This window comes from Oryzias latipes, chromosome 8, assembly GCF_053564925.1.
Source record: "Oryzias latipes strain Hd-rR chromosome 8, Olatipes_Hd-rR_3.1".
In the NCBI taxonomy this organism is placed as follows: domain Eukaryota; kingdom Metazoa; phylum Chordata; class Actinopteri; order Beloniformes; family Adrianichthyidae; genus Oryzias; species Oryzias latipes.
The window spans coordinates 14,106,536-14,133,033 of NC_136244.1; the positions used below are offsets into that span (position 1 = coordinate 14,106,536).

A 26,498-nucleotide genomic window follows, 5' to 3' on the forward strand; every position below is an offset into this window, starting at 1 on the left:
TGCCCCCAGTTTCCATGCAGGTTTTTATTTTTTATGTTTTTCTTCAAGGCTCAGATTGTGTCTCACTCAGCATTCATTCAAGCAGCCGTTCCCCTTTGAAGTTCAACACATGGCTTTTATCTTGTTATCACGCTATTTCTTTGTATTCCCCAGCGCTACAGGCCGTGCAGCGTCTCCAGGGGTGCAGCAAATACCCAGGGCCCTCCCTCTAATCCATAACACAAAATCAACAATGGCGGCCATGGAAGGGGGGGGGGGTAGTCTGCTTCCTGTTTGAACTAAAGCACAGTGGGAGTTTCCAGCTGACCATGTGCTGTAATGATGAGCCTAATTAATCATAATTATAAATAAAAAAAATAGACGGCTCTGAGGGGAGCACCATCAGCAAGGAAAGGAGGACATGACGGACAACATTTATTTATTTATTCTTATATTTAATACTAAGTCACAAACAAAGGCTAAGAATGACCCAGATTTAGATTCAAATAATTAAAAAACAGGAAATATGTAGGCCTATTTAGATGTTATTTTATAATCTCCAAACAACTTGATTATTTGAATCCAAGTCATTGAACTTCCTTTATCTTACCCTTATTTAGTTTTAAAATTGCTTCTTACTTGTTTTGACTCGTTATCTTTTTCGACCAGGTTCGCTCATCAGATCAACTTGTCCTAAAGTAGGAATTAAAATCTAAATACTTAGAGCTGCCTCCTGTCTCCAGTAAAACTTGCTTTTTTGCTTTTAGATTAACTTTAGATAAAGGTGTTTTCTCTTGTTAAAAACTTGCGCTTATGATTGTCGGTTGTAATTTAAAGGAAAAATAGCAATTAAATGCAATGTAAATAAGAGAGAATGAGTAGAAAAATGCTGATGAATCTTCTGGATGATGATCAGTGCTGGCTGACAAAGATTATGAAGAAGAAGAGCTTTAGCTTTGAAAATGGTTTATATTTATCTGCACATACAGTTCTGTAAATTACCTCCATTGCTTTCCATTAGTCAGACTTGCTGACTGCCATTTGCTGAGCTGCAGCGGATCTCATCCCAGTTTGAAAGGAGAGGAGTCGTGTCAGCTCTGCGTGCAGAATTACCTTTTATTCCACCTGGAGAGGATTCTGTGTTGTGCATAACTGTCAAGTTTTATGGCACAAATTAGGCAAGGTCAGCCTTAGCTGTTGCCATGGAGACAAGGTTAAGGGATGATTTGGTGTAGCCCTGAATCTCAGTGTGCTATGTATAGGGAGACATATTGCTCCAACACATCAATTCCACCGATTTGTCCTTAAAAACAGTTGGAATGAAAATACATCCACCCCTGTCAGCTTCCTCCGTCTCACATTTATTAAAAACTATATCCAGAAATGGATCGTTGACGCAGAGCTTGTGGTACTGTACTCAAAACATGCAATGCAATGTGAGTTCCCATTATTATATTTTTTGTATTGTGCCATTTTGATTGACCCTTGTTTCAACAAGGACCAGGTTCAGGCTCAGTCTTTCACCCAGCAAACGACTTTGATGCCCAGGTGGGAGGACTGAGCACTCTCACCAGCTGCCTACCTGGCTCTGAATGGCTCATCCAGTGCCAGAACTGCTAACACTGCAGGAAGCAAGCGGGGAATAAAAACAGAAAGCACCGAGGAGGAGATGGTCAGAAAAGAAACGAAAAAAGCAAAGCTGCTGGGCTGTTACTTCTCAGCCCAGTCCTGTTGTGTCCCTCTGCAGAGGGAGTAACAAAGACGATGTGAAATGAAATCCTGAAGGCAGACAGAGCAGTGCAGCCAACAGGAAAACTCTGCATTTATTTCAGCAAAACAGACAATCCTTACCTGTAGTGGAAAACACTTTGTGCTTTGAATCTGCAACCAATCCTGTGTATCTCAGGAAGAGTTTCCCTGATCTAAACAACTAAAAATTTGACAGAAGCAGCAGATTTCTTTCTGTGATATGATCAAAAAGCATTTGTTATTAACAACCCCCAAAGCCTGTTTTAAGAAATTTGATTGCTGAAACTTGTGTTTGTACATTTTTTTCTTACCCTTTAGGGCAGTACTGGGGAGTGCAACAAATTTATAAATCAGACTTGTTTGCAAAGCTTTGTGTAATAGAGTACTGCACTTGACACCGCGTCAAAGAGGCGCAGGTGTTGTGCTCTAATAGGATGAGTGTGCAATGAATGCCTTCCCTTTTCATGTAAATTAGACAGAAAGATGGGGTTTGTGAAAATATCAATAGTCGCCCCACTGTTATCAGCACAAAAGCAGATAATAAAGACAAGGGAGAAAAAACTGCTCAAAATTGACCTTTTTTATGTATTATTTTAAAATGTCTTTTTGTAGAAAAAAATAATAATAAATAAAGCCTTTTACTAAAGTTGCAGGCTAGAGGTGAAAGCCAGTAGTTTTGTCACATTATTTTTATCCTGTAATGACCCAGTCTTGCTCTGTCTGACCCAGAGCCATTAAAAATAATAATAGTAAAAATAATGGTAGCTGAATGCAGCTAAAGCTGCATGGACAGGTTTCCAAATCCCTGGGAAGCTTTGTTGGACCAATAAGGTAACTTCGGTTCCTGAGTGCATCTTAAATAATTGAACTGAACTTGCATTAATGGTTAATGTTTTCTGTTATAACGAGAAAGAAATGGAAACAAATTGAGTCCGTTCCGATTCCTGTTTATCAGCAGGTCTTTTAACAGCAGATTTAAGATCCGACAGATTTCCAGGTGTTGTTGCCACCTCTGCACTTTTAAGAGTTAGTTGAGTTAACAACTGGGTCATTACAGGGTTAGGGACCTTAAGAATAAGGCTCAGAATGGTTCCCCAACATTAAAAAAACAAAAAGATGCCTTTTTAAAAAACATTTTTTGCTTTTTCAGGAGCTGTCCTGTGAATGCCGACTACACCATGAAAATATTGTCACTCCATATGTTGCAAACAGCTCACTTTCCTTGAAGGCTCAGTGCAAACCTTAAGGGGGAAAAATGACCATCCATCAGCACTTGAGTGACAAGTGCCATAAGCAGATACTTAAAGGGCAGTTATTAGCACCAACAAATTGCCTCGTTGGCCTGAATCGCTTGTGCTTTAACCTACATTCACATTAAGTGGGTACGTGAAAATGATTTCCTTTCAAACTAATTTCTTCAGCACCAGGCAAGGGTCCACCTCCTGTTTTCTTTGTATAAAATGGTGCATGTGATCTTCTTGCCATTTATTTACACATCTACTTCCTTTTTCTGCAAATAGAAGTTTTTTATTTTACACACCGTGTGCTGTAGTTTAATTCTCTTAGAAAAATAAAAAAACGCATCGCCTTGACTCCCTTCACTGCACAGCAGAGTATATCAAGTTTATTGGTCTATACTGCCCCCTACTGTTCAAGTATTATAAGACTTCGGATTTATTATGTAATACAATTATTAAATCTACACATTAACAATGAGCTTTATTTTGAAATTTGGAGTTTATAACTTACCAGGTCAATTTCAAGCATGTGAAAACTTTATATCAGTAAAATTTTAATATGGCAGATTTTAGAATAACAAATAGTTTATTTTAGAGTCAGAATAAGAATAAAACTGTTTTTGAGGAAGGTGTATAAATATTGGTAATTATATGGTTATTTCTAATGTTTGTAAATAAACCTTTGTGTCTGTGACTTTTTCTGATGGAGGACATATAAAGAGAAGGTTATGCTCTAAATTGCATTTGAAAAAAAAGCGCTTATTTGTGTCGTAGAAAATATGCTGGACAGGCCACAAGCTCCCTGCTTTTAGTAACGGGGCGGGGTCTCTCTGCACTAACAATCCCACCCATAACTCAGGCAAATTTCTAATGAACTACTGCCGATCTGCAAGAACTATGTCCTAGAAAATGACTTTGTGTCTATTTTGGCTACAAACGCCATAATCATAACTGCATAATTGAATGCTTTTAAAACAGACGTAAAGATGATTGAAGAGGGTCTATAACTTCTTCCCAGAGCAGCAGCAACAAATATCCTAACACTGTATAGAAGGAAGTTTTGCTTCACACAAAGAAAAAGACTTTTATTTTGGTTTAACATTTTTATTTAACATTACAACATGGACATAAAAAGGAAGGCAAAAAAAGAAACAAATGTTGCATCTTCAAAACTTCTCATTTGATCAAAAATAAGTGAGAATATTTTTACAGTTATGGGACAAGAGCATTCCACGTGAGATCTAGGTGGAAGAGCAAAGAAACGCTCCCTATCAAGGGTCTTTACATTGTACATACGCTTTTAACCGACTTAAAAAAAAAAAAAAAGATAATAAAAATGAGGTCAGGAACCTGACAAATTAACACAAATCACAAGCACTGTATTCATTTTAGATTTCAATTGTACTAAATACCAAGAAACATGGAGGATGTGTAAAGATTTTCAAAATAAAAGAAAAACCCAAAAGGAGCTTTTTTAATTTTGGTATTTAGGTGATGTCTGGCTGCCATCTAAATCAATGAATTTGATGAAAAAGCAGATGAACCACGGCTACCCTCATCCAGCCGAAACAGATACAGGCAGCGAAAAGATAAAGAAAACAACCAAAACATATTGCTTCGCTCCTTAACACATGTACTTTATGCTGATTTCTTAAATAAGCCACTACACGTTTGTGGTTCACCTTGTTTTTAAGCAGCGATGTGTCAGGTTCAGGGTGAGGATGAGGATGCTCTTCCGTGTCTTCCTCCACCGCCTTCCCCTGTGGGACAGAAACGGTCACAGAGAGGCGTGTTAGCAAAGACCCCCAAACTGCTGACAGCTGAGCAACAATACAACACCACACACGTCATTTAGAATAAAACAACTGACCAGGATGTGGAGCATACAGACACCGCCTATCATTTAAGGATTCTTTTACTTCCTTTTTTTTTTTTTTTTTAAGTTTAAAGCTTGTGACCTAATATCTTGATCAAAATATTTGAATTAGTGGGCCAAACTAATTGATATTCCCTTTGCCAAAGTGAAAGTGTACTGTGTGCTAACCAATTTCTCATTTACACACCAGGCTTTCTTACAGTTGAAACTGGAATATTTACTTTTTCATTTACCTTTAAGTGGATTAATAAAGATTTTAAGATCATAGCTTCAAGAGGAATTTACATCAGATACATAAAAAAACTAATAAGGCTAAGAAAACAGCAGGTCAGTAACAGTTTCAGCTGTTGGCAGGAGTATATCAGGTGGGAAGTCTTTAATAATTAAATCTAACAACCTCCGCCCCAAAGAAATACACAATACTGAAAAAAAAACCGCAGCAAGACAATTAAACAATCCAGATATATCCAAGTTCTAGAGCATGTGTTCTCTGACAAGCAACAGCATTCAGAAATGGATGTGGGTAGAGAAAGGAGTACCTGGGGTGAGTACCTGCACAGTTTGACAGTCAGAGTATCCATGATTTTTAATTTGCCCTTTTCTCATGTGGTCTCGCTCACAACACCAACGCTGTGTGAGGTATGGAAGTCAGCTGCAATTCATTCCATAAGCCCTACCCTCCAGTTAGTTAGCGGCATAAGGCTCCCCTCCCAACCCCACAAAAAAAACAAAAACAAAAAAACAGTGCATGGCATTATCAGGCACAGGAAGCTGGACAACACATCCATGGCAGTTGTGACGTTGTTACTAACTTGTCTGCGGCGTACACCTTTAGACAAAGCCTGGAGTGGGTTACTGTTAGAGGAGAAGAAAAAACATTCTCCCAAAATATGCAAAGTGTACAAAGCAGACAGACTACAGCTGCTGCCTGGCTGGAAGGCTGTGCGACTTTAAAACAGCAGTTACTACGTCTTCCTGTTTCACAGTGAGAAAAATGACATAAAGACACGTCAATGCAGGCAGGGAAGCTTGAATTACTTTGTTTGCCGTTACGTCCAAAAGCAAAAAGAAAAAAAAAGTGGAATATACAATGATACGGACCAAAAGAATAAAAACCGAGACAAAATAAGGGGGTACCTCTGGGCATGTTTGCTCAGGGCTACACTGGTCTTTCCCTCTTGGCTTTCTGTGAATGTTTTCTACATCCTTCTCAATCATCGGGCCTAGTCCTTCATCTTCAGTGCATACTTACGATGCACTAATCAAAAACAGGATAAAGATATTTGCATACAGTACATAAGACAATTATAAAAAAGAAAATGATAAGAATTGAACTGAAAAACAGGAGTGAAGAGGGAGGGTGACGAGGAGGGAAAAGGAAAGGGGGAGGGGGGGGGGGGAAGGAAAGCGTGAAGGTGGGTTGAGAGCCAGGGGGAAGTGCTGAGGAAGCCGCACTTACCTGAGCCTGATCTGAGGTCCTATCAGATCAGTTTTAATTGGACTGAGTGTCACCTTCAGATTGGAGGAGCTCTTGCTGGCCGTTAAGCAGAGGGGAGGAGGAAGCTGGTTCGCTCTGCATGGGTTCCACCTCTGATGAAGGCTTGACGGCAGCTGCATCACTGTCAGCATGCTTGTCTTTCTTAGAACTGCTCTTCTCCTCTGTCCCCTTACGATCTGACAAAACATCACATGAATTTAGGTCTACATCAATCACACTCAGGTTTGCATTTTTCTGATGGAGGAAATATATAAAGAAAATTCAGATAAAATGGCATTTTAAGTATTTTTTATTCAATCGTTGTGACTCGGTAGCAGACGACAAAAATGCTATTTGAAAAACAGCATTTTTGTTCCGTTTAAATATATACTGGGGGGGCACAACCTCATCTGCAACTGTGAGGGGAAGGAAGACGAGGTTGCTCCATACAAAAAGTCTGGCCCGTGAATTTCTAATGAACTACTAGTGCTCTACAGAAACATGTCCCAGAAAACCACTGTTTTTTATATTGCCTAAAAAAAATGGCATAATCCTGAATAAAAGACCAGTGGGAACGCATCAATAGATCAAAGGATGACCAGAGAGGGTCTTTAACGAGTAGAGTACCCCATACCTTTGTCTTTTGATGAGTGCTCTTTTTCTTTTCCTCTGTCTCTGTCTCTGTCCCGGCTGCGGCTGCGCCGATGGTGAGACTTGCGCTCGGGGCTGCGAGACCTCCTCCTGTCACGACTGCGGGAGCGGCGTTTTCTGTCCGAGCGGTCACGGCTGCGCTTCCTTTCTCTGTCCCGGCTCCTGCAATACAACGAAGTAAGACGTTAGGAGAGTTCAGTCAATTTAAGCATTACTGTAGTCTGCTTAAACATTTTCAGGTGCAAAGTTCCAAAACTTGGAGCATACCTGCTACGCTTGCGTTCCCTGTCCTTATCTCTGCTCCTTGATCTCCGGCGATCACGCGATCTGCTCCGTTTCCTATCCGACGTGCGGCTGGAGTGGCGGCTGTGCGAGTGGCTCCGGCGGGATCTCCGATCCCTCTCGCGGTCTCGCTCCCTCTCCCTCTCCCGGTCCCTTTCCTTCTCACGCTCCCGCTCTCTCTCCCGCTCCCGTTCCTTCTCTTTTTCTCTTTCCTTCTCCTTCTCTTCCTCTTCCTTGCGCTTCTTCTCCCGCTCCTCCCTCTCACGCTCACGGTCTTCTCTGTCCCGCTTGACGGCCGGATTTTCCCCCTGAGGTTCCTCAGAGCGACGCCGCAGTTTCTCCTGTACACCAAGAAGAGCCTCTTACACTTTAGTCCTTGCAAGAAAACTTAAAAAACTAAAAACACTTTTCTTAAAAAAAAAAAAAAAAAAAAAAAAGAAGACATCTTCATTGTTTTGTCTTCAGCTTTGATTTAATCATGTGATCCTGTTACCTTTAACTCCTCCACGGTGGATTTGATCTTGGCATAGCCCATATGCTGTTTGCCCATTAAATGGTCATCAACTCTAGACTGAGCATCACCCACGATGAGAAAGGCTCCACACACCTCACACACCTCCATCTGTTTCTCCTGAGCTGCAAAGCTTTCAATGGTCTGCAGGGAATATAGAGAAATATATATATATTTTTTAGTTATCTTTTCTCCCCACATGTTTAGATGTCGAAAGCTTTCTTTTGGAATCAACTTAGATTGTGAACGAACAATATTCTTTCTTTTTTAACCAGTCTTAGTCTTCATAGGTCAACTGCATTCACTTTTTAAATGGAAGCAAAAATGTATGTTTGCACACTGTAGGACAACCCCTCCTTCATGACTCACTGAAGGGGTGGAGTTGAGCATCTCCCTCTCATCCTTCAGCTGCTCCACCAGTTTCATCATTCCTTGAGCCTCCTCCACGCGACCCTCAGACCCAAGTTCCTCGATCTGCAGAAACGTGCAGAAACAGACACAGCTTAGCAGCAAAATAGCTAAATAGTGAAAAATAATGCATAAGAAAAACACGTTTTAACATAATAATCAGTATTTTTTATTATCCTAATTGCTGCAACTCTACACTAAAAGGTGCAACAACCCATTATGTACATTTTCCAATTTTCTATATTTTTATTAATGGTCATACTAAAAGCATACTTTCATTCTTTACTGTCTAACCTGAACAACCAAGTCCTCAATCTTTTCCGTTAGAACCTGGATCTTCTCTTCATTCTTCCCTGTCGGACCAGGTCCCTGCAGAAATGAAAAAAATAAATAAATAACAATAAAAGTAAAAATCCTGCTAAGCTGGTGATTGAAGCTCCAGCACAATGCAGGAAATTAGAATAAGGAACAAGCATGTAAACTGCATATTTTTTTATTAAGAATAAATAAATAAATAAAGCACCAACCCCAGAATTCTGCTGAGCTTGGGAAAGTGCGAGGCGAGCGTGCCCTCTACGAATCCGCCGCTCCACTTCCGCCAAAAGGGACTGTAGATACCGCAGAAAGTCTCTTTCGTAGCCCTCTTTCTGGAACCGAGAACTTTTCTCATACCTGGAACATCACAATCAGTCGTTTAGAGAAAGATGAGCTTGCAGAAAGATGGCGACTAAAAGCTTCCAGCTTACGTCTTTCTAAGATTTTCATCATGGATCTTCTCACAGGGTCCTAGAGGAGGAAGACAAACATACTGTTAACCTAACAGTTAATATATGAGTGGGGGAGAGGTTAATATGTAAATTGTAGACATACCCAAATCAGAACGAGTGTTCGTGAACAACTCAGCTGGACAGAAGCCGCACAGATAGTATCGGCAAACCTATGATAAAAAATAGTGTGAGCACTTTTTACATTTAATGGGATAATGATATTACACATTTTTAATGAGTTCAATCAGAAATAATCATAAAAAATAAATTCACTGTTTATACGTCTTTTATAGGGACTCTGCAACAACAAACCAATGTTGTGCAATAAGATTACAAATAAAGAGCCAACCATTCGCAAAAAAAAAAAAAAAAAATCTCTCCGTCCTCCTGAATTATGTACATCAAAGTAAACCTAGTTTACTCTTAACACATGCTAGCCTAATGTAGCTAACATTAAATCCGGTCTGATCTTCATAACGGGGAAATAAACTTCATCTTTGATCCGCTAGGAGCGATTAGCAAAAATGAGGCTACGTCGGGTCACCACGCGACCAAAGTTCCCGCCAATGTTGCCAAATCCTCGCCGAGTCTAACGCTTTCATTGAAGGATTGTGCAATATATTTGACTCAAATGTTAAAAAATAATAAGTTCAGTGCTCACATCCTATCTCAACTGTGTAACCTTATCAAACTCAATATCTAGGCTAAAGTTAGCTAACAGGCTAACTTACGCTCTCGTCGTCCCATCGCACGTTGGCCCGCTTCTCGTCAGGGGCCAAGTTTCTGTCTCGGCCCATTAACTCGTCGAGTAACTGGGCGGCTGACAGCATTTTCCTCAAATAATAGAAACTTTGTTCGGAACCTTGAGGTGAATAATAAGAATCACTTCCACGGCATATACTGCGCAAAGTACACCTGATCAAAATGGCAGACTCTTGACAATAATCAAAGCGCCACCTGAACCGGAAGTACTTGTCGCTTATTTCTTCTTCGTTTTGCTTCACTTTACGATTAGAATAAAATCTGCGACAAGAGCACCGCTAACAGGAGGAGAGCAGGGAAGCCTGTTTTTTTTTTTTTTTTTTTTTTTTTTTTTTATTGAACAATTGCAACATACAAAACAAGAAAATACAACAATTATGCACATATAATGTACAATAGAATTCTGAATACAGAACAAACATGTTGCATTCTTTAAAAAATACTAATTATTAATAATAAACACAAAAGGGAATAAGAAATAAAAAGAAACAAAAAAAAAAAAGAGAAAAGAGAAAAGAGAAAATGCGAGAGTAAATCTATGTCAGCAGTCCAAAAGATTTACAGATGCTAATTGTTTTTTGAGCTTTTGTATTTTTTGAAGCAGAAATTAAGTTTAAATAACGCTGCAGTTCCAGTTTGAACACAAAGAAATCCGGTTTTTTATTGGAAAATTTTCTTTTGTGTATATGAAATTTAGCGATAAATAATACCATGTTTACACAAAAGAAAGCATCACGGTCTTTGACATCAACGCTATGAAAACCAAAAAGTATGTTTTTATAATAAAGTTGTATGTCAGCAAAAATAGAATCGGTGATAAATTTGTGAATGTTTTTCCAAAATCTGTATGTAAATTCACAAGACCAGAATAAATGAGAGCAGGTTTCAGGTTGTTTCTGGCAGAAAGTACAACTGGTGTTTATGTCAGCCTTAAATTTAGTTAAATAATGCTTTGCTGGATAAAATCTGTGTAGGAGTTTAAAAGAGATTTCTTTGACTTTATTTGTTAAGAAGTATTTTTGTGGTAAAGACCAGACTTTTTTCCAATCAATGTTAGAAGTGAAATTAGCCTGGTAGTTCTTCTGATTTCCCCGTGTTTTTTTCCCCAGGCAAAAAAAATAATATATAATTTTTTTATAATTTAATTTTCTGCCCCCCACAAGGTATTTCAGGAAATTCTAGTCTCGAAAAGTTTGGCTTCTCCTGCAGTTTTTCTTTTGGTAAGAATTTAAAACGAGCCATTAAAGGGCAAACTGTGTGCTAATTAGGAGCTATAACTTTAGAATACTTTCAACTAGTAATGTCAAATCAAACGTTTAGCAATTCAGTGCAAACAGGTTTTTTCAGTTGTCGGGTGGAAAATAAATGTGTTTTTAGCTAGGTGTTGCATTTTTGTTTTATTTATTTTTAAATATATTTAATTTACTTTAACCATATACTTTTCTTTGGCTTCTGGTATTTAAAAAATATCATTATTAAAAGGGTTTACATTTTTGAGGGAATTGAAAATTTTGTAGAAACGCTAACCTGTTCGGCAGCAGTTTCCGGTTTGTTTTGCAAAAATTCTTAAAGTTATGTTTAACTATTTAGGCTTATTTAGAGCACGTTTCTCTCATTTTCTTGAACAATGATTTAAGTTTTATTTATTTTTTTAAATTTGCTTTATTTGGCTTCAGCTTAACTTTTTCATATTTACTTTTTCCATGAAATTATTTTAATCGTAATTATTTTGTAAACTATGATGTTTATTTTAATTATATACATGTATTATTTTCAGCTGTGAATATATGCATTCATAATATTATACTTACTTTGTTTTCAACCCCATTATTTAGTCAGCCAAGGGCTCTAATATTTCCATCCATCATTTAAAATTGAATTTTACATTTGTTGTTAAATACTAGTCAAATTATTATTTTATATTTTATCAAGAAACAATTCCCAAATAACGTGTAGAAACTATAATTATTTTTACGATACAATCATACACAAGCCGAGACTGACAGCAGTGTTGCACCTGTTACCATGCTTGGAAGTTCGCACTAAATTTATCATTTTATTCGTGACGCTGAGGGCAAAAACAAAGAATCTGACGTTAAGTTTGGTATTAATTAAAAAGTAAAACACGGAAGGTTATTGCGTGAAGTAACCGCTACCATGGGAACGAACATTTGTGCGCAGTTGTCACATCTTAACGTTCCCCCCCTAGTGAGACGGTGGCGTTTTACACCGGCAGACCTCTGACTGTCACCACAGTTTTAGGACTGAACGAGTGTTCAGGGTGACGACAGCGCTTCTGTGGCGTCAACCAGCAGCATACATAAATACAAAGGAGAAAAGTAGCTGTTTCCCCGTTAAATGGCGGCCACGACGAAGTTACGTTAGCTGAAGCTACAAGCTAACACCTCCTCAAGCTAGCCAGTAGGTAAGGTTAGCCGGGGTAGCTACAGTTAGCTGGAGAGTCTGTTCAGCCCGAGCTGTGTGCAATCACTTGTTAAATCGGTCGTGGATTGTGTTTTGACAATTGATGTAAATAGCACGGCGGTTTTGCACCATATGATCTAACATCGCTAGTGTTTTGTGGCAAAATGTCCACGACTTCGTTGGATAAAGAATTACAAGAGAGGCTGAGAGAAGCATCTGCTATCGGGGATCTGGACGAAGTGCGCTCGTTAGTGGAGAGTGGAGTAAACGTCAATTCCCAAAACGAAATCAATGGATGGTAAGTATTACGAAAATGTTTAATCTGACCAAAAATGAGTCCCCAGTGTTGTTTTACGATCAGCAATTATCACGTGTCCTTGATGTAACGAGGATTAAAAATGCTCACTGTTATCCTATTACACAAAGCAGAGCTTGTTAAACCGCCAACATTGCGACTTTTTCCTTTGCTTATCAAATTGTGTTTTCACTATCAGCTTCTGTCTGATTGTCCAGGACTCTAACTTCCAGAATTGTTGTCTTTATAATCAGTGTTCCTTAAGTCCCACTCCAGTTATATTTCAATCTTTTGTAAAAAAGTTCAGAGTGGTCTTTTAATTATGATTTATAGGCAAAATCCAAAAACCTGTTGTGCTCTAGGCCATAGTTTCTGCAGAGCGGAAATTAGAAAAAAATCACCTCTGCTGATATCCCATCATCCCTTTGTTTACACTTTCTCCCTTTAGCTTACAGCCCACACCTAACATTAGTGGTGCAACAAAAACGTCAAAAACACAATTAACACGATTTTCTTTGGAGTGGGTCTTTCAAGTGAAAATATGTTTATGCTATGGGCCACATCTCATGTCTAAATGCTTTTTCTTTCATTGTTTTCTTTAGGACATGCCTGCACTGGGCTTGCAAGAGGAACCATAAGCATGTAGTGACCTATTTACTAAGTTGTGGGGCAGACAAAGAAGTCCTCACGGCTAAAGATGAGCTGGCGTCTCAACTAACATCCAAACCAGAGATCAAGCGACTGTTAGGCGGTAAAGTTCTTCTAATTACTTTTTTTATTCCCCAGGATATGATATCCACTCTGTGACAGATGAGACGTCAGTTAAAAAATTGTATCTTATAGAATACATTTGTCTTTGGTTAATACACTCCAAAGTTGAGCTATAGGGTTTGTCTTTCTATAGTATTTTTCAGCAGTAAAATGATATCTACATGTATAAATGATATTTACATGTGGAAGGAAAAACTTCAGTTAGTTGCAAAAATATTTGCAAGTCCACAACATTTATGTACATATATATATTTAAAAAAAAAAGGTAAACCTGTAGAAATCTAATTTTTCCACTTGTAAAAATATTTTCCAGGTGCTCAGAAAAGTCTTAATCTTGTGTTTGGTTCACAAAATTCTTCACGCTCAAGTTACGTCCTCATACTTTTGACGCGAGTTTTGCAGATCAACCAGTCAGCACCTTTCTTTCCAATCGGTGTACCAGCTCTGCAAAAATGTTGTATTTCTTCATTCATACGTTTTTTTTCTTACAATTTTCATTATTAAAACCATAATTAAAAATAAAAGTCAATACTAGAAATGCGTTTTCATTTTCAAAATGAAGCTGCATTTGTTGACTCAAAATTATAAAATGAAAAAGCAATCCGCCAAACCGCTTTTTCATTTTCTTCTTCTACATCGCTTATTCTGTCACTTAAAACGCTGGGGCGATGGCTTCAGTGCTCGCTGTTCTACTGCGTTGTTGGTCCTACCAGCTAAAGTTCAGCATGGCAAAATCTGTGCTAGAGGGAGGCTGCAGCTGTCCTCAGACGGCAAAATTAGCGGGAAACAGCAGGAGATGATTTCTAAATGTTCTTTAACTATTGTTACGATTATTATTAAGGACCTGTTCGCTCATGCGGCCAGTGCTTTATTCTTGGCTACAAGGACCGGGAAGAAAGGTTAGCATTAGGCTAAGATGTGCCAACAACAACATTTAGCTGTGATGAACTTAAACTCCTTGCGGGCGATGCCGCGATGTGTCTCTTGGATGTAAATTTGTGGGAATAACATCAGCCTTTATTTTGTCTTGACAACACTGGAACCACAAATTCACATGATTGTTTACACGGTTTCTCAGGACTGCGCAGACTGACCGCGGTCCGAAGCCTCCTCCGGACTTGCTTGGTGTTTGCAGGCCGGGGAGGGGGCTTTGTTATGGTGTGCGCTCCGTCCAAACACGAAGCTAGTCCGGATGAAGCTTCGGACTGCAGCCAGACGGACTGCGGTCCGAGGCTTCCGGACCACAGAAGGCGGAAATGCTGCTACGCCGTCCGGAGAAACCGTGTAAACCATCAGGAGCGCACACCGTAACAAATTCCCCTTCCCTGCCTGCAACCACCAAACTAGTTTGTAGTTTTGTGTTAATTGGAGCAAAACTGTAAAAATTCCAGGTTTTGATTAACAAAATAAATCAACACAAAGGTTGATGTTCACAACTCAACCTACTGAGAATAAGGTGAGATTCAGTTAAATTTAGTCTGCAGTGTTGGAAAAATTATTATTGTTATAAATGCAATTTTGCAAGTGGCCAAAACTTTTTAAACATTTAAAATCGTTTTTTCATAGATGCTCAATAATTCGTTGCAGCCACAAAACTTTTTACACTTGGAAAAAACTGATATTGCAACTGCACACAAGACTGCTGCATTTCTGTAAACCTAAAAGGACTTTTTGTTTGTTGCCACAGTTGAGGGGGAAGACGTGCCTGAACTCAAGGAGCCGGAGTTAGCAATCATCCCTAATTACCTGTCCAATCCACCCTTCATGTATTCCAAGATGGACAGCAAGTCTGAGCTCATCCTCGGACAGCACAACGTTCAGAACGGCTCTGCTGAAGACGCACAGAGCGACTCCGCCTCTCCTCCTCCAGCAGACGGGATCCAGACGTCTCACAGTCTGCTCTCTGAAAGCTCCTCTCCAGCAAAACCCACCGTCAACCACAGTCAAGCTAGTGAATTCATTCCAGTGCACGAGCAAAATGGCGCGTCACCCACTGCGTCCTCGCCTCACAGCCACACGGTGGTTAACTGCACCGTGCCCATGGACCTGTCCGTTGAGCCTCACCTGGTTAATCACGCCGACTACTCCAGCGCCGTCGCCCACAACGGAACCATGTGTTCCTCTCCACTGGCCTCGCCGTGCCCCAATTTGGCAGGCAGCGGCGGCAGCAGTCAGGTTCAAGCCCAGGTGGCCAGCTCTAACCAGAACCTGAACCGACAACCGTCTGTCCCACAGCAGCTGAGCTACAACCAGGCCAGCGGGCCCATGCCAGCCTTCCAGCCGTTCTTCTTCACCAGCACCTTCCCTGTTAACGTACAAGGTGGGTTCCTCTGCTTTTCTGAAGAAAATCAAAGACAGCGGTGGTTTTGATTTGATCCATCCACTTAGTTAAACCAAGAAAGCGCGGTGCGTGAAGCAGCGCTCCCCGTCCCAGCTTCACAGCATTCTTTTGAATGTCAAACAGACCAGCCGAAGAAGAATCTGTGCCTCTATCATAGTGCTTCCTCAAAAGAGCTTTCAGTGGCATGACTCTCCTTCTGATCTGCAGAGTTGGTACTGAAAGTTCGGATCCAGAACCCCAGCGCCAGAGAGAACGACTTCATTGAGGTGGAGCTGGACCGACAGGAGCTCACGTACCGCTCCCTTCTCAGAGTCTGCTGTCGGGAGTTAGACATCAGTCCGGAGCACGTGGAGAAGATCCGCAAGCTCCCCAACACCATGCTGAGAAAGGTGAAGTGTAGGCTTTCTTCTATAGAGTTGCATGCTCATAAGACCAGATTTTTGTGTCTTGAGCTGCTTCACGCCTCTAAAATGTACAATTTAGAATTAGAATGAAATTGAACAAAGTGACATTTTCCCAAATAAAGACAGTTTTTTTTATTTGCTCGTGGTTTTTCTTTCCAGGACAAAGATGTGGCTCGGCTGCAGGACTTTCAGGAGCTGGAAATCGTGCTGGAAAAAGGCGAGAGTTTGTCCCTCTTTTCTTCTGGTGGGAGTCTGACAGACAGACCCTGCTACAACATGAAGGCCTCCCGGCTCACCTACTAAAGCTGCAACCCCCCCTTTCCTGAGGTCTTCTGATGGGCTTCTGTAGCCACCCATAAGCAACCTGAACCTGCTGCCTGCGTCCGTCCCTGATTCTGAACCGATCGGCATCTGTTTGTCCACTGTAGCTGTTGCCCTCTTCCTGTCCTCCACCGGCCCTCCTGCTGCTCTCATGTATCCAACCAGCTCCAAGCGACTACTGATGCATGGCGCCCTCCATTATGTGTGAAAGCATATGCCCTCCGTTCTCTTTATCACTCTCTTCCCACTGCACTTTGTGCCAAGGATCTAGTGGGTCAATTGGGGTGTGTGTGTATGTGGGGGGGGGGGGGGGGGGGGTTGGCTTGTCTTCCTTGTAGGCTGGACTCAATTAGGACTTTTGCAATCGCCTTATACAGACTTTTTGAAGATGTAGAAGCAGAGGATGATGGGAAGGATTGGCAGTAGCAGCTGCAGTTCCAACGACACTTTTCTATGTGCTCTTGGCAGAAACCTTTAGTGTCTTGCAGAGAGTTCTGCTCTTAAGGTGAAATTTGTCTCTCATTTGAGCTTTTGGGATCTTTTACTGGCTGATCACATCACTCCTACACAGATGGGCACGATAAAGAACAAATACAGACCCTCAGTCTGCAGTGTGTTATGTTAAATCAGTTGTAAAGTATTTACTCATAAATTTAGAGTTTATTCATATTAATGATTGAGAGGCGATCAGATGACAGCAGAGGTTCTGTGTGAAACATGCTGAAACTTTAGTTGCCGTTCATTCATTTATTTAGAATGGAAACCAAAACGGAGTTTAGTAAAGCTTTTACACCCCCCCCACGCCCGAAAAAAAGAATATAACTCTAAAAAGATTTTTTTTCTGTTCGTCCAACGTTTGAAGACATTCCGGTCTTTTCTTTGAATTCCCAAAGCTGTTTCATGGACCTTAGCCTTGTTGGAATTCAGAAGATGGGATGCTGGGGATTTGACACTAACGGTCAGCGACGGCGTGGTGAAGGTGGACCGCCACAGCCAGGTGAAAGCATGAAGCGGGGGCTCCCTCCCCTCAGAGATGTTGCACATGCCCTACAATCAGCATCTAACAAGTGTTTACTTCTTGTTTGATTTTTTTTCATCATTTTGAGTATTTTTAACATGTTAGGTTTATTATTTTGAACGTCTTTATAGTGCAGGGGCTCAGCGGCGATTCTGAAAGTTTGGAGGTCTTATCATTGAAGTGCAATGCGATGGAAGTGTTCCAGCAGATCAGGACCACAGAGTGCTTATTTTCCTCCTTTCCAACCACATGAAACACTTGCTGGAAGCTGTGCTGCGTTTGTTGGGGAGGAATTCCCTCAAGAAAGTTGGACGATGTGGAGTCAAAGAAATCAAACAGTTTCGTGCCCGGCGGGCGACAACAGCTGCATGTTTGTAATTTGTTAGCTTTTTTTGGGGTGGTGGGGATCTTTGTGTTTCTGTAAAGAGATTTGTGGGTTGCTAGTTATTGCAGAAATTGCATCATGGAGTTGAAATTAACCTATGCATTCAGAGTTTGATATTTTTATATGAAGCAGGTTCTGTATACTGTAGAAGAAAAAAAAACACTTGAAGTTGTTTTATGTTGTTTGATAAAGTACAATACATTAACTTTTGTTTTCTTTTTCTTTAGTTGTATGATCAAAACATCCTAACGTCTACCAATGTTAATCAATTACACCATAATAAATATCTAAACAGTCTATAAAGGGAAGTGACGTCATATTTTCTGGATCTCTCCAATGGACTAAATTGAGTTTCATGGTTCAGCCACAAGAGGGAGCCCACGAGCACAAGTCTACTGCAGTCATTTGAGGCATCAATAAAAGACCAGATGGAATTGAGCTTTTGTAATCTATCATCGTTGACTCAAAAATAAAAGTTCTTCATTTAAACTTATCTGTTTTGTTACATCCATCTATTAAGACAGCAATTCAAGATGGATACATAAAAATGTTGATAATATTTGCTCCTGCTGCTTTAAACCCTTCAGAAATGTCAAGTCAAGAGTCGTCATCCGTTTTGACTGTCATACGTTTGACTATGGGCGGCTTTTTATCTTGAATTGTTGCATGAACCGTTTCTTTATGGAGTTCCGGTCAAAGTGAGCAGTATTTGAATAAATGGAGGGGAATGACAGAAACTGAGAATCTGGATGATTCAATGCACAGAATTATTCTAATAAAGTAAATATATATAGATATATTTTGTCTTGAGTTGCTTAACCCATAGGCTGAGGAATCGGACTCTGTAAAGACAGCAGTCTGTATGGCGAGTCAGAACCTCAGACATCAGCTAATATTTCAAAAGATTCAACAGAATGCTGCTGTTGCAGCCTCCAGCTGCAGTTTGGACTCCAACCTCTCTGCTGACCTTTCACCTGCAGTTGCACAACAAACCACTGTTGTACATTCTGTAATGAACTTACCTAACATGAGAATTTGTTTTGTTCTCCATCTTGCGTAAAGAAGACAAACAATGACTATGCTGCAGTAACGTGGGTGCTAATGTTTTGGCAAAATCCTCAGTTATACAAATATGTACAAGCCAGATGTGGAGACGCTGCCATCTGGACACCACAAATACTGCATCATCTGCGCAGAATGCTGTCGGCGTGTTTTTTTGAAAAAAAAGTGTAACTCATGGACACTTGGGCACACCTGTCGTACATCTACTGAAGCTCAGGGATTCATCTTAGTCTGAAGTGTCAGGAATAAGGACGGGACTTTCAGAGGAGCCATTGTTGGCTGATGTTAAATGCAGATTCAGCCCTGAAGGTTCAGAAGAACCCGCATGCTCACATCTGCCAGCCTCTTCTCTAATCAAGGAAATCCTTTTGTAACATGTCTAGCTAGTTTGTTAGCTGTTCTGAATTCAATTATCAACTAAAGCAGAGATGGGTCTTTTGGGAACAAAGTTTGAGTAGAGCTGAGGGCAAAGAAACTGGCCTCGAAGACCCAATCCGATCGTCTTTTGATCAATTCCGAAAGTGTTCCTAGTGGTCTTTTAATTTAGCAGTTTTTAGGCTAAATAAATAAACGCGCTTTCTTTAGTTTCTTTCAGAGCGGCAGTAGTTCTTTAGAGCAGTGTTTTTCAACCTTTTCTGAGCCACGGCACACTTTAACCTTAAAAAAAATCCCGCGGCACACCAGCATCCAAAAATTTAAAAAAAGGAGAAACTCATAGTCTGTATTGATCTACAGCCCCTCCCTCCACAATCTCACATGCATTTTTGAGATAATTGTTGCAGAAAAAGCTGGAAACTGCAGCTGTTTTTTTTCTCTAAAAGATTCAATAAAAGTTAAATTAGAAGATTTAAAAATAGTTTGATGTGTGTTCGTTGGTTTCAAGACGTTTAACGACAGATCTCCTTGTGCCCTGTCACTCTCACAACCCAATGCATCATGGGAGATGTAGTGCATAAAACGGCCGGAGATCGGTTTTCGGAGCTTCATTGTTTTGTTCACTTGTTCCACGGTCTGATACCGGATTCTGTGGAAAGCTACAGCGCAAAAGACGAGCTTTAGCTGGTATTTTTGTTAGAACTGAGTGACTTTACGAGCTAAATCGGGACAAGGAAGTGAAGACTTTAAGCACTTCTGATTGGTCAGACTGATGACATGTGATTAAGCCTTCAAGAATGATTGGTGGAGACAGTTAAAGGGACGGGACTTTTCCCAAATACACCGGAGCTGCAGCTGAATCGCGGCACGGTCATTCTTATCAAAATGTCTTTAATAAAAATAAAATAAATGCAAAGAAAACGTTTTTTACGATCTTTTATATTCCTAACTCCTCAGTGTTTTATCAGGGCCTGTTTGGATGAACACAGAGCTGAAATCCTGGAGATGGGAAATGTTTTTAGATCAGTTAATGAGGGCAATTTTCCACGGTACACTTGACCATCTCCCACGGCACACTAGTGTGCCGCGGCACACTGGTTGAAAAACACTGCTTTAGAGATTCACCTCTGAGTTTTGGAAGGGAGTGTTGGGACGGTGTAAGCTCGCCCCCACTTTCCGTCATCTGACTGTCTCGAGCTGCTCAAGTCTGGTTGCAATTTTCAATTTTAAAGTGAATAAATGATGATTCTGACCCCAACCAAACATTAACCCTTGTGCTATCTTAGATGACCCCACCCTTACGTTGACGTGTTCTCCCTACCATGACAAAGGTGGATAAAGGTGGAAAGATTTCATGTAATCCATGGACACCAGTGAAGATCACAAATCATTGAAGAAAAAAGGTTCAGAGCACTGTCTAATGGGTCTAGGTGACCCAACTCCCAATGTTAAAGTGCCTAGGATAGCACAAGGGTTAAAGGTGTAACAGAACGTTTCAGACCAGGAGTCTGAAGCTGATGTCACTGTAGACGCCACATACACAGATGTTATCTCTCCTTCTGCATTAAAAGCTGCAACATTCTGACTTCTGCACAAACATGTTTATCCATCTACTCAAAAATCGGTCCAAAAAAAGTTTGAATATACATTAAACATGACTTTCTGCAGGTCCAGCTCCACCAGAGGACGTGTCAGAGAGCACAAGTCAACAAATCCTTCTGTTACAACAGACAAATGAAAAAAGTGACAAAATCCTTGAGACCAACTGAAGAATTTTAGGAATGCTTTTATCCACTGTGGGAATCTACACTGACTCTCTGGATTGTGAAATTATTAAAAACCTGTTCCTTTCCTTACCAGCTGCAGGTCAGAGATCAGAATCTGTCTGTCTTCACATGGAGAAGTTATCAGTTATTACAAGTTCCGAGCTTATTGCACGAAGATCAGTCTCCAAAAGCTGACATTTTACCGAAATATAAACCAATAAAAATCTGATTTTGAACATGTTTATACATTAACTTTGTTGCTGCAGCCTTGGATTGGGTGTGTTTAACCTGAGGCTGCATTAAAAACTCAAACTCCATCTCAGATCAAGGTAAAGTCTTTATCATATTGACAAATATAAAAATAAACTATGTAAAGAGCAATTTTTTAATGCTTTGAGTATAAAAAGCTTCTCTGTGAAACATAAACAAATGTTAAGGAGCAGTTCTAACCTCAGGCATCCTATTTATTATATTAAACCCACTTCAGATGGGCTGATCACAACTTTCAGAGGCTAACAAACATGTTGACAGTGTAGAGAGAAGGTCAAAGTCAAGGTGGTTTCCTTGCAGACGACACAAATGCTGGAGGCTCATGGAGCGGTTGAAGCACTCCACGTGAGGTCCTCTGTGTGGCTTTATCCAATATGTGACACCCTGCAGCCCCCAGTGCCGACTATGCTGGGAATGCAGGGTCTTGAGGGTGAAGGTTGGGGGGGTGGAGGCTGAGAGGAGGGGGTGAGCAGACAGTGCAAACATCGTTTGATTCACTTTGCACAAATTCATTTAAACGTGTACGTGTGCACACACCTCCACTTTGCTAAAAACGGATTGCTACATCAAATGACCTCATAATAATAATTGATCCTGGATGTGCACATCTTTGTGTGGTTTGGGACTGCCTGTGTGAATGTAAGTGGGAGCCCTCACAGGCAGCAGGCCAGACTGCAGGGCCTGAGGAGTTCTGGGCCTCATTAAACTCTGCAGGGACTCTCCTTGTATTTATATATATATATATATATATAAATGGAGAGAGAGAGATTGCATAAAAAGTCATTTTTTTCCTTTCCCCCCTCTTAGTCTTATACCTGAGACAGCATCACCACCACATTATTGCTTTCTCTGCAGCACTTCCTGGACCCGCCTTTAGTTGGAATGCACCATTTTCTCAGTATTATTTCAAGGTGTCTTTATTATCCGAGACGTGCGTGTCAATAATCCAACAGAACTGTCCTAAAACCCGACTTTTCTGCTGTAACAGTAAATTTAAGCCTGGCTACTTTAGCGCAGAACAAAGTAAAAAGATGTGCCTTTTAATAAAATGCACAATTATTTCATAAATAATTAAATAAGTATATTCAAACTGTGACATTTTATTAGATTTCTTTGACGATGGATTACTTAAAAAGCCACATTTTTGAAACACAGAACTCAAAGTTTCTTTAGTGCAGAAATTAAATAAATACTGAATTCGTGGGATTTGGCGCCATCTGCTGGACATGTTCCAATTAAACAGGGAAAATTCCACTTTTTTCGAAATAAAATACATTTCAAACAAAATTCTAATCTACATATCTAATTTAGAACATAAAGTTAAATAATAATAATCGGCCATGGTATACAATCTTTATTTGTAATGAAAGCTTGAATATGTGGGGGGGGGGAGTGTAAAACTTTTTAGGTTTCATTTGTCTTAATGTGAGGATTTTTAAACATTTGAAGTCAGGTTTAAGTTGAAACATTTACTTTTATTGACTCTACAATGGCTCTACAACATCTCACGCGCAGATTCTAACGCGTTAAGGGTTAATGCGGCTGAACGCACAGGTGTCATTCAGTCTTTCCTGAAGCAGCGCCTGCTGCAAACCTCCCTCCCTCTAACTTTTTTTTTTTTTTTAATTAAGTTGATCAAGACTGTAACTCAGCTGGGATCTGCTGACCGAACAGACAGGTCACTGTAATTCATGTAGCCAGACCTGGAGGGGGTTTGCGCTCCGCAGCGCCAAACTCTTCTTAACCTGGAGAGCTCCACAGAACGCGCACTCGCGCATTTTCTTCTGATCCAAGTTGCGGGTCCCGAGCAGAACATTTTGAAGGATTTGTTTTGGAAACTTTTAAATCGTGCCAATCCCTCTGGATATTATATTTTTTTGGGGGGCGGGGGGGACATTTCGGGTCTTTGCCGACATGTGGTGGATGCTGTTCCCCCGATGGATCTGGTTCCTCGTTGGACAGTGTTACACTGTACTCCTGTGCACGAGCAGCTGCCGCGTGAGAGCGTTACCCATGATGTCGGTGGCAAAGGTGGTGTACTCTCATGCAGGGATGTGCCCCAATGACCTGAACCCCAACCTGTGGGTGGATGCCATGAGTACCTGCATGCGCGAGTGCGAGGCAGACCAGGTGAGTTCACCTGTCGGAGGCTGAACCTGACGCACGCGGAGACCTGAAAACGCCAGTCTGCATCTGGAAGGTCTTGGTAGAAGTATGAAACTTAAAAAAACAACATTTTTATGTACTTTTAAAAGAAATTCGAAGTCATCTGACGTATATTTTTACTATATTCATGTCCATATTTTACACAAGTTACAAAATCACATAAAAGGGTAAATATTTAGTATTTATGCTCATTGTTTTAACATTTATTTACTTTTATGACAGCCGGAAATTAAGAAAATAAAATCTATTGGACATATTTTTAAAGACCTTTTACTTTAGATTATTTTAAGTGACTTTTCAGAGTTTATATGAATTTTTAGATGAGCAAAAACAGCTCCAATTGTGTTGGAGATTCAAAAAAATGAATTGCATGTATGAATTTTTTCGATTGCTCGAAATTAACCAAAGCAGAAACCTGCAGTTTTATTCTGCTAATATTACTGAACCATAATTCCAACAATCTTTTTCTAACTTTAGGACTGCGAGACGTTCGAGAAGTGCTGCGCTAATGTGTGTGGTAACAAAAGCTGTGTGGCTGCTCGCTACATAGACATCAAGGGCAACAAGGGCCCCATTGGAATGCCAATGGGCGCCACCTGCGACAAGTTCATGTGCAGCCAGCAAGGCTCGGAGTGTGACATCTGGGATGGGCAGCCCGTTTGTAAGTGCAGAGACCGCTGCGAGCGGGAACCCCACTTCACCTGTGCCTCTGATGGCATGACTTATTATAACAAATGCTACATGGACGCAGAGGCCTGTTCCAAGGGTATCGCAATCTCTGAGGTCACCTGCAGGTAACATGTTAAGTATTTTGGACATTTTTTTAATTTTTTTAAGAGGTAAAGTTCTCTTGCATTAACTCTACAGTTACGTTCACACCAGGACTGTGATGCGTGTTCACACTCGACAAACAGGGAGGGTCTTCCTCTTCTTCTTCTTTCTTTTCTGTTTACTAGCGCATGTCCACCACCTAAAGTTGGAAGAGACTTGGTGCGAAATGTCAAACCGGGAAAAAACGCAATTATTATGATCAATTTTTAAATGGTTGGCACGTCCGTGACATCCTCCATTTGTCACCACCAAATCTGAGTCCCTGATAGGTCAAAGTTAGATCTGCGCGTTCAATGACCATCGTAAAAATTTGTGTAGCTAGAGAGTTTTTTACGCTGAAGACTTTTGCCACATGAATGCACGTTGCCCAGGGCGGTTTGAACGTAGCTTACAAGTTAAGAAAATAATTAGTGAGGTGTCATCATTTTTGATAAAGTCAAATCTGATATTAACTAGATCCTATTTGGCGCTCGTACAGGTATCACCTGACTTGGCCGCACACCAGCCCAGTGCCAATGGAGACCACCTTACGACCCACGACTGCCCTCCAGACCACTTTACCAACTGACATTCAGCTGCCTCTCATACACAACGGACCCACCAGACAGACGGTTTTCGTAGGCGAGACGGCGAGCTTCCTGTGCGAGGTGTCTGGAAAGCCCCAACCGGAAATCACCTGGGAAAAGCAGCTGAAAGGCAAAGATAACATCATAATGAAGCCCAATCATGTCCAGGGGAACGTTGTTGTCACCAACATCGGCCAGTTGGTTATATACAACGCCCAAATTCAGGACGCTGGGATCTATACCTGCACAGCCAAAAACGTTGGCGGAAGTATGTCGTCGCACTTTCCCCTGATGGTGGTTAAGAGAGACTCGAAAGGCCAACATGCGGAGGGGACTAATACCAGCCTGCCGTTTCCGGCTGCAGAGTGCCTGAAGAGTCCGGACATCGACGACTGCGGAGAGGAGAGCATCAGCTGGTACTACGAACCAAAGAGGAACAACTGCTTCACTTTCACGTACAGCCAGTGCAACAAAAACCAAAACCACTTCGACACATATGAAGCCTGCATGCTGGCGTGTGGAGGAGAGCTGGCAGCTCCCTGCAGCCTCCCCAGCCTTCAGGGGCCGTGCAAGGCCTACGAGCCCCGCTGGGCGTACAGCAGCACCCTCAAGAAGTGCCAGTCCTTTGTGTACGGAGGCTGCGGCGGCAATGAGAACAACTTTGAGTCCAAAGAGGCCTGCGAACAGATGTGCCCGTTCCCGAAGAACCACAACTGCAAGACGTGCAAACCTCGAGGCAAGATGGTGGCCAGCTTCTGCAAGAGCGACTTTGTGATCCTGGGGCGTGTGACGGAGCTGACGGAGGAGCAAGAGTCCGGCCACGCTCTAGTGACGGTGGAGGAAATCTTAAAGGACGAGAAGATGGGACTGAGGTTCTTCGGCAAAGAGCCGCTGGAGGTGACTCTCCTGAACGTGGACTGGAACTGCCCCTGTCCCAACGTCACGGTAACGGATGGGCAGCTGATCATCATGGGGGATGTTCACAACGGAATGGCCGTCCTGCAGCCCGACAGCTTCGTGGGTTCTTCCAGTACTCGCAGGGTTAGGAAGCTGCGGGAGGTGATCCAGAAGAAAACCTGCGACTTCCTGAAAGATTTCTCCTCAGTTCAGTAGACTCTCAAAAGTCAGCGACGACGCGGAATTTTTACGATCCCAGCAAGATCCTGTGACCTCACCTGCAAGACACACATCTCAGAAAAACACTTTTTCCAAAAGCCTACTAAAGGCCTTATATGTTGACGTTTAGATATTCATAATAAAACTTAAATGCCTATTTTAGTAGTGTTAGTTCGTTTACTATCATGTATCTGTTGTCCTGAGCAGCTGCGCTCACAGTAACGCCATACGAAGCCTCAGTTTATCCGCCAGAATCAAATAAGCTCCTTGGTTCTACTTTTTTGTGGAATCTGTTTTCATTTACAGAAACGAAATATGTTATGTTAACTGGTTCATATTTATTTTTACTTGATTTGTCATTTTTATTTTTAGGATGGTGGATAAAGGTAGTAAAAATCGAATTCATATACATTTTTTAATGCCTTTTCTTTTTTGCCTTATATATCATTTGATGAATAAAGAGGATCAGAAAAGCTCCACGCTCGTCCATTTCTATCTGTTTCGCCGAGATGGAGGAAACAGCCCCAAGGCCTTTCTGCAATTTGTCAAAAAGCTCCGACAGTCAGAGCGCGCTTGTTCTCTCGTTGACATCGCCCTCCTTTTGGACTTGTAATTCACACACACAGGGCCTTGTCTGGCATTAAATTCTGAAGCAGGTCACATTCCAGCCCAGCTGTGGTGGCCCGC

General features: G+C 41.1%; 3 protein-coding genes across 4 annotated transcripts; 2 read left to right on the forward strand and 1 right to left on the reverse strand.

The window, feature by feature from the left end:
- Nucleotides 1–4,049: 4,049 nt before the first annotated feature.
- Nucleotides 4,050–9,921, reverse strand: luc7l3 (LUC7-like 3 pre-mRNA splicing factor). 2 transcript variants are annotated; one of them, XM_011478290.4, is made up of 11 exons: nucleotides 9,670–9,921; nucleotides 9,042–9,108; nucleotides 8,918–8,957; nucleotides 8,699–8,843; nucleotides 8,466–8,540; nucleotides 8,133–8,237; nucleotides 7,746–7,907; nucleotides 7,238–7,593; nucleotides 6,954–7,132; nucleotides 6,355–6,516; nucleotides 4,050–4,726 (listed from the first exon to the last, which is right to left on the reverse strand). In XM_011478290.4, the coding sequence occupies exons 1-11, from the start codon at nucleotides 9,766–9,768 to the stop codon at nucleotides 4,677–4,679; spliced, it is 1,440 nt and encodes a 479-aa protein (XP_011476592.1). In that variant the 5' UTR covers nucleotides 9,769–9,921; the 3' UTR covers nucleotides 4,050–4,676. The 2 variants fall into 2 exon arrangements, with proteins under 2 accessions (XP_011476592.1, XP_004071546.1); XM_004071498.5 differs by having other exon boundaries at nucleotides 6,302–6,516.
- A 1,765-nt stretch (nucleotides 9,922–11,686) lies between these two features.
- ankrd40 (ankyrin repeat domain 40) lies at nucleotides 11,687–17,962 on the forward strand. Its single transcript, XM_004071715.5, has 5 exons — nucleotides 11,687–12,422; nucleotides 13,022–13,170; nucleotides 14,878–15,510; nucleotides 15,739–15,920; nucleotides 16,095–17,962. The coding sequence occupies exons 1-5, from the start codon at nucleotides 12,289–12,291 to the stop codon at nucleotides 16,236–16,238; spliced, it is 1,242 nt and encodes a 413-aa protein (XP_004071763.1). The 5' UTR covers nucleotides 11,687–12,288; the 3' UTR covers nucleotides 16,239–17,962.
- Nucleotides 17,963–22,602: 4,640 nt separating this feature from the next.
- wfikkn2a (info WAP, follistatin/kazal, immunoglobulin, kunitz and netrin domain containing 2a) lies at nucleotides 22,603–26,288 on the forward strand. Its single transcript, XM_004071714.5, has 3 exons — nucleotides 22,603–23,262; nucleotides 23,776–24,092; nucleotides 24,608–26,288. Exons 1-3 carry the CDS (start codon nucleotides 23,047–23,049, stop codon nucleotides 25,806–25,808), a joined length of 1,734 nt encoding a protein of 577 aa, XP_004071762.1. The 5' UTR covers nucleotides 22,603–23,046; the 3' UTR covers nucleotides 25,809–26,288.
- Nucleotides 26,289–26,498: the final 210 nt, after the last annotated feature.